At 38.5% G+C, this 11,386-nt stretch overlaps 1 protein-coding gene across 1 annotated transcript; it reads right to left on the bottom strand.

Annotated features, from left to right (window-relative positions):
- Positions 1-1,011: 1,011 nt before the first annotated feature.
- srp9 (signal recognition particle 9) lies at positions 1,012-4,487 on the bottom strand. The gene is made up of 3 exons (XM_031752695.2): positions 4,288-4,487; positions 4,072-4,140; positions 1,012-1,740 (listed from the first exon to the last, which is right to left on the bottom strand). The coding sequence occupies exons 1-3, from the start codon at positions 4,357-4,359 to the stop codon at positions 1,621-1,623; spliced, it is 261 nt and encodes an 86-aa protein (XP_031608555.1). The 5' UTR covers positions 4,360-4,487; the 3' UTR covers positions 1,012-1,620.
- Between the last annotated feature and the right edge of the window lie 6,899 nt (positions 4,488-11,386).

Below are 11,386 nucleotides of genomic sequence, written 5' to 3'. Positions count from 1 at the left end.
ATTAGGAGCATGCTCCAACAACCTCATCCCCAGTGCCACTCATGGGGGAGAGCATGTCATAGTTTGGAACAGTTCTGCAGCATCCATCCTACCTCAGATCCGGGGTCTGTACAAGGAAGAAGGTTCAGCATATCCGTGGCACCTTTCAAGCAGCTCATTTGACAAAACTATAATTTTAGAAACCAACATATTATCAGTGCATCTATATCATTGTCTCTATTTTGTCCTTTGACAAAAGGTTTGTATATTCCTGTTTTTTCTTCATGTTCAGCTTTGCTTATTCTCTTTGGACTTGCCCCCAGGCTCCTTATTTTTATTTTTTGGATTATGTGAAAGTGTCGGTAATTTCAGCAATTAAAGGCTCACTTTGAAGTCATCCTTGCGTTTGTGTGTCTGGATTAAACACTCACTCCAACATTAAATATGACACAAATAGACATTTTTATTTTTGCTTCTATAATACCTTTTTCATGTTGATCAATATGAATAAAAAAGTAAAAACAAGAACTTGAAAAATAATTGGACCAAGAATAAAAAAAATTACATAATAATTCACTAAGGATTTTTTTTTCCTAGGAAAAAGTTGATTAAAACAAAAATAACTTTTTCAGCTTTACTGAAATACACAGAAGGTCGCTGTCGCTACATGATCCATGTCCATCTGAGGACAGGATGTTGTTGTGGTGCAGGAGTAAGAGTACCTTGGTGTCCACATGAACAACAGGAAGACCGACACACAGGTTATCTGTTGTGGGACATGCAGTGATCATTTAAATTAGTAAGCCATTTTTAGTTCTGTTTGCTTTGCTAGATAATATTGCTTAAATTTGTTTTTGGGGTTTTTTTTAAACCAGCATTTTTTTTTTTATACATTTATTTACTTTGATTGAGATTTGCTTGGTCATGTATTATTTGACTAATGTCATATAAGTTGTCTAGCATAATAACGTTGATGTATGACTGTTGAATACGATATAATCCATAACGAGATGAATAAAAGAGATATATTGCTGACTGGGGTAAACAACCATTTATTGAACATGTCAGTGTGGAAACACTGGGTTTTCTCCACACCCTTGCTGGGAAATCAGAAAGCTCGGCTTCATTCATGTGGCACAATGAGGGGGGAGAAAAATCAAAGTAAACTGGGCTTAAACTGAATCTGACATAGCTTAAAAAGATGAAAAAAAAGACAAGTTATCTTCATTGTCCATCTTTTTCTTCCCCTTCAAAACTAAAAATTAATGGAAATGTCTTTAAAGAATTCAAGGTGCCAAAGCTGCTTACACAGCAGCTAATGTTGTCCCACCCCTACACGGATCTTAGATTTGACTTACACCATTAAGGATGTGATAATGCCTGTAAAGGAAAGGCGGGACAATCAAACTTTAAAAAAATCCATGAAATATATATATATATATATATATATATATATATATATATATATATATATATCTCTCTCTGACAGCATTAAACCAGCATAGGCAGCCAGATCCAGCTCCCCACATTCCCGTTTTGCAGACTTGTCCCACTCTGAGGACAAAATATTCTCTCAGCAGCACCACCATGTCCTCTGAACTCAGTCCGAGAGCTCCAAAACTTTAGAAAAAAAAGAGCATTTTAGTCCGTCTCCATGGCACCACTGTGCGTCTCCTTGGACACCATGAGTCTCATCAGCTTCCCATGGAGCTTTTCAATCTTCTTCACATCCTGGGCTTGGTCTGTCTTGTATTGTAAACACTGTAAAGATGGAGAAGACACCAAATGAAAGCAGTTACAGCATGAAAACTACAGGTTTTTAATGTTTTATAGTAGTGATTAAGGAGTCACCTAAATGATAGGGTTACATTGTTGCCTTCTTTTGGCGGTGCACACCTCTCACCCAAATTCTTTAAAAGGAGCCACAGGTGACTAAAGACATTATTACTTTTATTTAAAGAGGCATTTGTAAATCAATAATTGCTTGGTGCAGAATTACATTATTTTGACATGTGCAAACAGCTCTACACTCAATGCCTTTTTTAAATAAATCTTACTACAATTATGTGACAAGAACACAATCAGCATCTTCTTATCTCATGGATGAAATCCAAACTTCACTTTCTTGGACTGTAACTGGTCACAGAAGTCCTTGTTATGCTTTGTAGCCTTGTGTAGCAGCACCACAGCAAGACCTGAGCAAGATCCACCATCAACAACAATATTCCCACACTTTGGAGCTGGGGTTGGGTTTATAACCATGAGATGTGAGCCTTAAGAGAGCTCAGCAACATCCAGGAACACCACACTACCACAACTAATTAAGCCAGCATCAAGTACCCAGGGAAGACCCACACGGACACAAGGAGAACATACAATCTCCACAGAGAATGAACCTACCCAGGATTCAAACCAGGGACCTTTTTGCTGTTAAGTTACAGTGAAAACAACCAATTCAGGTCCCTGGCTGGTCAACCAGTGCAGGCTTGTCTAGCCACTCTCAAGTCATTTGTTTCCACAGGCAATGTTTAAATATGACTCTCAAAACTTTATCTCAAAAAGATAAAAGCCTGAAATTTTCACTCGTTTTTCTTTACACAGAGCTGAAACAGGACCCGTAATTTGTGACTGAAATATCTAAAAACAAATGCCAGTACTGGCTAGTTGAAAATTATAAGCAGTCCTGTAAAGTACCATATCTGAGCAAACATTAATAATAATAAAAATAAATACATAAATAAAAATCTTCATATTGAGAAGTACTTATAACTGAGATAAGATAAGACGTTATTGATCCCATGACAGGGAAACTTTTGCCAGATCATTATTTTGTTAAATATATGCATATTCATTTTTCAAGACCCACGTTGTAAGCAGCATTGTCAAGAAGCAGTCTCATATTTCAGATTATGCTATCCATCCATCAATCTATCTATGCGCGCACACACAAACTTTTGCAGTGTTCATTCATGCAGTCAGTATATCAACTGCCTGTGGCAGTTGTGGCATTAAGATTAGGGCTGGGTTATAGTTATACATCAGACTGCAAGTCACGTCATGTCGACATGGCAACTTGGCTTTGCAAGACTATTTATGTGAAATAACTTACTAAGCCATTTTTCGTAACTTTTAATTGCTTTGCTACATTTACTTTTCAAGATCAATTCTACCTACCACTTTGAGACTTATCGCGCTGAAGAAGTCTTATAATTAAGATTACATTTAAAACTCGTACAGGCAAGCAGGGATCAGGAAATCACAAGATAAAAAGTATTCTACATGTTTTATTTTGTATTATTGTGAAATACAGCTGGACACCACGCACAAGCTGTCGCTCACTGGCTTTTGCCAGGTGACATTTGTATTATTAGTGTGTGCTAAAATATGGCACTTTAAGTGCTTAATTGATGGGTTTTTATATATAACCATTTAAGCCTTTTTACCCTGATTTTATAAGAATTTATGGATAAATTATTTTAAAACAAAATTAAATCTAAGAACTTTCTTAGCATTTTGACGCTGGGATCTGCTCTAAGTATTAGGAAGGTTTGTGAATATAGGGCTAGATGTCAATATTATACACCTGTTTACCCTCCAACCTTCTAAAAATCATAGAAGTTAAGTGAAGAATTTGGGATATCTGGAATATAAAGCAGCCAGACCATTAGACATTGGGTATCACTGTCAAGTAAGGCGAATATTTCTACCATAAAATGAACACGGGAAAAGTACAAAGTACACAAAAATCTAGCACAACACAACACAGGAAGAAGAAAAACAGCTAAAAGGGTGTATCCCCCCCCCTTCCCACTGCTCACAACTTTATTACACAGCAAAACGTAAAAGATTAGAGGGGCTTTATAAAAAAAATTAATAATAATTTTTTTAAAAACTCTCGCAGCTGCTAGCTTACTTAACGCTACACGTTACGATTTAGCCTCACACAAACTAGTGCCAGCAGACTCAGAAAACAAAGAAAAGCGTTTCTTGCTGCTTGTCCAAAAAACAAGTTTTTAGACGTTTCTCAAGATAACCTCTCATATTTCGCTGGCTGGTACAAACAATTCCACGTTTTTCCCTCGGTGTACTTACCACAGCATTGTCAGTCACTTTAATGCACAGGTTTCCGTCGCAGTGTCTGTATTTTAGAACCACTCTGACCTGAAAAAAAATAAAATAACATAACAAATATGTTGAGAATTTAACATGAAAAAATATCGAACCAACAGTCGGCACAGTCACGGCGCTAGCGTGCCATCTAGCTAACAGGCTATCCAGTATGGTACTTATCAAATAAAGCGTTATTACCTTCATTGGGTCTGTCAGATACAGTTTTTCTGCTGCACGGGCGAACTCCTCCCACGTCTGATAGTAAGGCATTGTTTTCACAAAGCTACGATACTAATAAAAGCAGAAAAAAAGGTTTGAATCGGATGTTCGCGTTTGCTAACTTCGGAACACCACATCAGCAGCAACGTGAGTACAACCAATCAGACAGAAGAGACCACGGCGCCGAACCCATATCCGATGTGCACATTCAAAATAAAAGCACAAGACTTGAACTTACTGAAAAATCACAAAGAAAGTTAAATGAATACCGCAAATCGAGCAGTGCTCCCACGAACTGAAACACTGACTTGAGAAAAATCCTAGACCGGATTAGACCTTTGATCTTTTAGGTCTAAAACTCTGATTGGGACCTGGCATTTCTATTTGTTTGTTTGTTTGTTTGTTTGTCTGAATAAATAAGGCCCTTCAAAAAAAAAAAAATGTGCTGTGAACACAGGCCATAGAAAAGAAAAATCCAACGCTGAGGGAAATCAATGTCACTAATGGAGCAGAGAGAAAATAAAATAATGCAGGCTAATAGAAATCATCTAACTCTTGTGTCTTGGAGTGAGTTTAGTCAGAAAGATATGATTATATATTTAATAACAGCACTAGCAATTAAATATTACAAAGTTTTAAAACAGACCTCCCTGAAATTTCATGTAATACAATCAAATAAAATCAGCATACAATTAAATTTTTGAATATATAGATAAATAGATATTTAGAATTCAACAAAGCAAAAGTAAACAGTTACACAGAGTCATATAGAATTGTTTTTAATTTGTTTATTTATTTGTCTATTTATTTAAGACACTGTACACTTTATGGGATGTCATACACTAGTTCAGTAACGTAAATATTGCCTCTCGTTTTTCTGAGCAGTTGGAATGGTTTGTTTTCCTTTTGTTTGCTTTGTTTTGAAATTGTACACAGGCCCAGACCCGGAAATGTTATTGTACGGTAAAGCGTGGGAATGCCTTTATGTCGCCTCCAAGTGGTTGTGGTTAAAGACGACTAAAATAACAATATATATATATCAAAATTAAAAATCATACAGCCCAAGTATTTAGAATATTGAACGGCGGGAGTAAAGTAAAGTGCTTAAGTAATAATAATAAAAATAACAATAATATTAAGAAATGAAAAAAATTGAGGACATGTTATAACATGTAAATTTAAAGTAAAAAGTATTATATGTTGAAAATGAGAAATTATTATTATATTTGAAACATATGTGATAATTTTAACCCTCTACTGCATGACTTTTTAATTTTGGGGGAAAAAAATATTTCTCCCTATTTTGGGGGAGCTTTAGGGTCCCTAATAATATATCAATCATAAAATTTGACACCCTGCCCCCCCCCCCCCCCCAAACAGATATTGGTTTGTTGCTTCAGGGCAACACTGTGCAACAAGGGTAGTAAAATGCCAAGTTATTCTATAATAAGTTGTATTAGTACAACAAGGATGAACAAATCACACACACACACACACACACACACACACACAACACACACACACACACACACACACACACACACACACACACACACACACACACACACACACGTTGTGTTTCCATCACTTTTGGGGACATTACATTAACTTACATTAATTTCCTGGAGACTTATCCTGACTCTACCCATCACAAGTCCCTGCCTGAACCTTACCCTAACCCTGACTCAAGCCTTCACCCTAAAATTGAATGATTTATCTTGCAATTTGTCCCCATAAAGTAGGTGAGACCTCACAATGTGAGTGTGTAAACAAATTTGTGTCCCCACAACAATAAGTAATACATGACCACACACACTGACACCCACACAGCAATAGTGGTATGGCAGGGATCAGGCCCACACAATGTGCTTACACATGGCCCACATACCGCAAAGAATGACGGCCCTTTGGTGGCCCAGACCTGGTTTGCCAGAGGTGGCCCTCACATGGGCCAGCACAAGGCCAGTTTCAGACACCCTGGTCGTCCTGTGCTGGCCCATGTGTGGATTACCTCTGGCAAACCCGATCTGGGCCACCAAAGGGCCATTATTCATTGTGGTATGTGGGCCATCTGTAGGTGGTGTGCAGCCACGGGCCAGTTGTAGACACACTGCTGGCCCTGTGCTGGCCCAGAACAGTTTCAGCTCTGGCCCCAGATGTCAGCATAATGTGTACCTTAATCAAGCCATGCAATAACAACATGTGCCGGAACATGCAAAACAGTGCAAAAGTAACATGCCGAAACTGTTCAGACAGTGAATGGACTGATTTTTATATAGCGCTTTTCTACTCTCCCAGATTACTCAAAGTGCCGACTTGATACCAGATCCTGGCCAGACCTGCTTGCTATGTGGGCACTAAGACACACACAGACACAGTTACTTTACCAACTGACCCCTGACCCCTGAGCTCCTAAGTGTCCCTCAAACCTCATTCAGGGATCCACTCCTCTACTTCACTGTCACTCCCTGAAAGCTCACTGTCCTCACTTTCTGAGGACAGAAAGTGCACATTCCCTTGGTTTCCTTGCATGAAAGGTTTTTACATCCATGTCCTGTAATTATGAGTAGATTGTAAAGTAAAAAACATTGACTATGATCATATAAATGCACACAAACACATCTCTACACACATATGCAAATGCATTATATTGCCTGAAAAAAACTGGGCTAACTGCGCAGTGTTGCCTTGAGGCAACGAATGAAAATTAACAGTTTTACTGTATAAATAAATTTTAAAAAGTAGAACAAACAATCAAATATGCTTCTTAACATATTCATGCACATACAAGTATTTTTTTAATATACATTTATTTCACTATAAACATGTAAAATAGTGATCTTTATCTTGCCTCCTAATGGAGATGTCTCTCATGTAGTGCAGCTTGCAGAAAGGGGTCTTGCCCCCCCCAAATGAAAGTCACACCACCTTCAACTCATCATTTTATTGGAAAGAGATGTGCCTGGTAGCATTATTTGAAAAAAAAAAAAAAGTTTTTTTTTTTTTGAAGGGCCAGTGTAAGGCATGAAAATGTGGTTTGTTGCCTCAGGGCAACGCTATGCAGTAGAGGGTTAAATGTGGCTGTTAAATTAAAAGAGAAAATCACAATCACAACACAAAGTTTTAAAGAAGTGAGCAATTTCATCCAGAGTGATACATATGAATTAAGAACACAAAGGACAGGAACGGGAAACCAGTACTAAAGTAACACTACTCCTTTTTATCAGTTAAATAGAGTTTCTAAATTATTTACACATGACTGCACTCTGTTTTGATTGAGACATTACACATAATAACACATAAAAAGAGGGTTACACCTTCATACTATTATCACGTAAATGTCAAGGAGTTGGGGTGTGAAGTGAACCCAACTGCAGGAAATAGAATCTCTGTGTCTTTGCAACTAATTTGTTAAGCTTTACTGGTTAAAAAAGCATAGCAGCAGTAAAAATATCTTGTAATTGAAGCAGAGCAAAAAAAACAAAAAACAAAAAAATAAATAAAAAACAAAACCAAAACTGAGGAAACTAAACGGATGCCCAGAGAAACAAACATGAAAAAAGAGACAACTGCACTGAGACAAAGACTGACAAGATGATAAAGTCAAAGTAGTAAATGGACCAAGAATTACAAAATAACGGTTTTCAAATTAACACTATAAAAAACAACCTTAACAGTCACTGTGAATCCTCTGAGGTTGAAGAAACCCCAACTCTTACCCAGGGCTATCACAGTATGTAATTTTTGTTTTTATGAAATTGTTCTCCCAAGTCTTCACAACCAAGGAGCAAAGAAAATAATAATTTTAACTGAAACACATCTAAATCTTCTCACTTTTTTCCTAAAAACTTAGGGTTCCATTTATGACTTGATGTCTTAGAGCAGGGGTGGGGAACTCCAGGTCTCAAGGGACCTCCTGGAGGTTTTAGATATCACCGTGTGTCAACAAACCTGATTTAAATGATTAGTTCATTATGAGGCCTTTGGAGAACTTCAAGACATGTTGAGGAGGTAATTTGGCCATTTAAATCAGCTGTGTTGGATCAAGGACACATGTAAAACCTGCAAGACACCAGCCCTCGAAGCCTGGAGTTCCCCGCCCCTGTCTTAGAGCTCAGAGGATTAGGACTAATAAATGCCAATGCACCTAAGATACTAGAAAAATAATTTAGTGAATTAAGTGTGAAGTGTAAAAAAGAAGTACAGTACCCAAATACAAAGAGTGTTTCTGCCATTCTGCCAGTGTTTTTTTTAACACTGGCAGAATGTTGGTAATGCTGTGGAGATCATTTCATGGTCTCCACACTAGATGGCAGACAGAGTTCACCGGCATATTAGTCTGGGGTGAACTTTAGAGACCTAATGAGCACAGAAGAAAACTGATGCAACAAAACTGAGTTCAGATCAGGCTGCTCGCATCAGGATTTGGATGGTGCCCTTTCCCCTTGAGCAGTTTGCAGTGAGAGTACGCTTCATTTGCCTCAGATCTAATGACATTTATTGCTTCATTGTGTTAGATGTCACAATAACAGAGCTGGTGAGGAGTAGGCGTTGTGCTGACGGCTCATTCATCATCGGTTGAGTCAGTCACAGCTCAGTCACTCGAGTGGATGACTTGTATTGATTCCGGATTTTAGGATGGATGGTGTTAGTGTTTCCACACGTACGCACCCATGGGGACTCCATCCTCAAAGAAGAACACAGCGACAGGACCCTTTATGAACAGACTGACAAAACACAGGCTTTTAGCATGAAGAACCTGCATCTCAGAGGCAACATTGCAAACTATAGCTGCCTATAGCTGTTGTGGTAAAAGTCTGTTTGTCCTTTCCACTACATACAGTTTGATAATGATATTTCTAGGAAGCTGTTAGATGTCCTAGAAGAGGATAATAGAATGTGTAATCTGTTACGTTTTGGGATTTGCCACCTTCCACTTCCAGTCTACAACAACTACAGAGTCAGGTCTTTCCCTTTGCCTAGTTTAAAACCACAACGACACACAGGAGTGGTTTGTGCACTTCTACACTTGTGCACTTATACAATTCAGGGAGGAGGAGGATCTCCTTCAGCTACATAAAGAAATAGTCCTTTCAGTTTTGTGGACTAACTGATTCAGCCTCACTCTGATAAGCTTCTTTTAGCCCTTTTGTGTATAAGTGACTTACAGGACTTCCCTTGATGATGGACATGTGATGTGTCACACACACATATGGCTGAAATTCAAGCAACCAGTTAAAATAGAAACACACCCTGTGGCTGCAGATCTGTAATGGTGACAACAGGATGACGATTTTGTGTCTCGCTGACTTGCACATTAATAATCGGCAGGGATCAGCAGTCAGCGTTTTTACCACACCAGCATGAACTCCCAAATCAGTCCACTCACACATAAACACACACCCGCAGTTGAGAGAGTGACCAGCAGTAAATCACACGGTTTGTGTCAGGCACCACCTGCAGCAGAACATCAGCTGTCCGTGTTTCTGACACCCGTTTGTCTTTGTGGGGAGGGCTACAAGTTGTTTTTGTGTGTGTGTGTACTTGAAAGTAAAATTCTCAAATATATTTTCTCAGTCAAAGACATTAATAAAAATTCCAATCAGAGTAAGGAGGGATTCTTTATGAGACGAAGCCTGTTAAAAGCTTGAGAACCACTGAATCACACTAAAGTCTGAATGTTTCCAGCTTTCCTTTTACAGTGTGTTTAGAAAGCATTTAGATACCCTTCAGTTTTTTCATTTTAATAAGTTACTCAATACCCCATAATGAAACAATGAAAACTACCAAAAATAATTTTTGTAAATGTAGTAAAATCAGAAAAAAAATCCTGAAATATCACATTTACATAGCCTTTGGCAAAAACACTTGTAATTTAGATCAGGTGCCTCACATTTCTCTTGATTATTGCTGAGATGTTTCTACACCTTGATTGATGCGATCTGGAAAGACACACAGCTCTCTATAGAAGGTTTCACAGCTGATTATATATATGAGTGGAAAAAACAAGCCCAACAAGCATCCTTCCAAGAGCTGGTCACCCTGCCGAAGTGAGCAGGAGAGGGGGAGGGGCTATAGTGAGAGAGATGACCAAGGACCTAATGATCACTTGGACTAAAGGACAGAAGAAGAACACCACATGGACAACCATCACTGGAGCTCTCCATAGATCTGGGCTTTATGATTAATATGCAATATAGGTCCAGCTGTGAAATAAATGTATGCAGTGAAATGTATAATACACAACCCTGAAATTTAGTGACGGAAACATATAAGTCCAGTACCCAAATACAAGCCTCCCCTCAGTGCAAAACACATGAAAGCCTGCCCGGAGTTTAAACCACTCTTAGACTGTGATCAAACATGATTCTGTTGTTTGATGAAACCTTTTGGCCTCAGTTCTAAATATTATGTCTGGAGGAAACCAGGCAGAGCTTATGACCTACTCAATATCATCCCTACAGTGAAGCATGGTGGCATCACAGTGTCTGGCTATTTTTCAGCAGAAGGGACTGGAGACTAATTAGGGTTTAGGGAAAGCTGAAAGTAGAAAAGTACAGAGACATCCTCAGTGAAAACCTGTTCCACAGCATTCAGAACCTTACAATTACTTGAAGGTTCACTTTCCAACATGACAATGACAACACAGGAGTGGCTTAATGAGAAAAACTCAGTGAAGCAAGGTTTATTGTCACACAAGTTTGACCAAAAAGTATGAATACAATGCAAGAGCTGGCTGGAGGGAATGGGTTCATGGCTCCATGGTAGTCATCTTTAAGAGAGCAAAAGTCACTTAATGCGCAGAACGAGAGTGCCACAGAGACTCTGTGTTTAGAAAAAAACTCAGAGTCATTACATGATGTATAAAGCAGCTGTGGGACGGGGGGGGTGATTGCCAGGAAGTTTTTTTGGAAGCTTTTTAGTTTTTCCCCAGGAGAGAGCTGTTCTACCTCCACCCAAGAGTAAAGAGCAAAACACAACAAAACAAACAATAAGAAGAAAAAAAGTTGGGAAATAAATGTATAACGGTTGTTGCTTGCTTGCTTTCCTACTGTTTTCAGTTAGACTGACTAACATA

The sequence above is a fragment of the Oreochromis aureus genome, linkage group 15, assembly GCF_013358895.1.
Source record: "Oreochromis aureus strain Israel breed Guangdong linkage group 15, ZZ_aureus, whole genome shotgun sequence".
NCBI lineage: Eukaryota > Metazoa > Chordata > Actinopteri > Cichliformes > Cichlidae > Oreochromis > Oreochromis aureus.
Note: the sequence above shows the minus strand (reverse complement) of the source record. Positions and strands in the feature narration are given on the sequence as shown.

Bases quoted from the DNA above. Each gene is read 5' to 3' on its own strand.
- srp9 (XM_031752695.2), bottom strand. From the start codon at position 4,359: ATGCCTTACTATCAGACGTGGGAGGAGTTCGCCCGTGCAGCAGAAAAA. The intron at 4,141-4,287 runs GTAATAACGCTT...ATTTTTTTTCAG, and splicing joins ATCTGACAGACCCAATGAAG to GTCAGAGTGGTTCTAAAATA. The intron at 1,741-4,071 runs GTAAGTACACCG...CCATCTTTACAG, and splicing joins AAGTGACTGACAATGCTGTG to TGTTTACAATACAAGACAGA.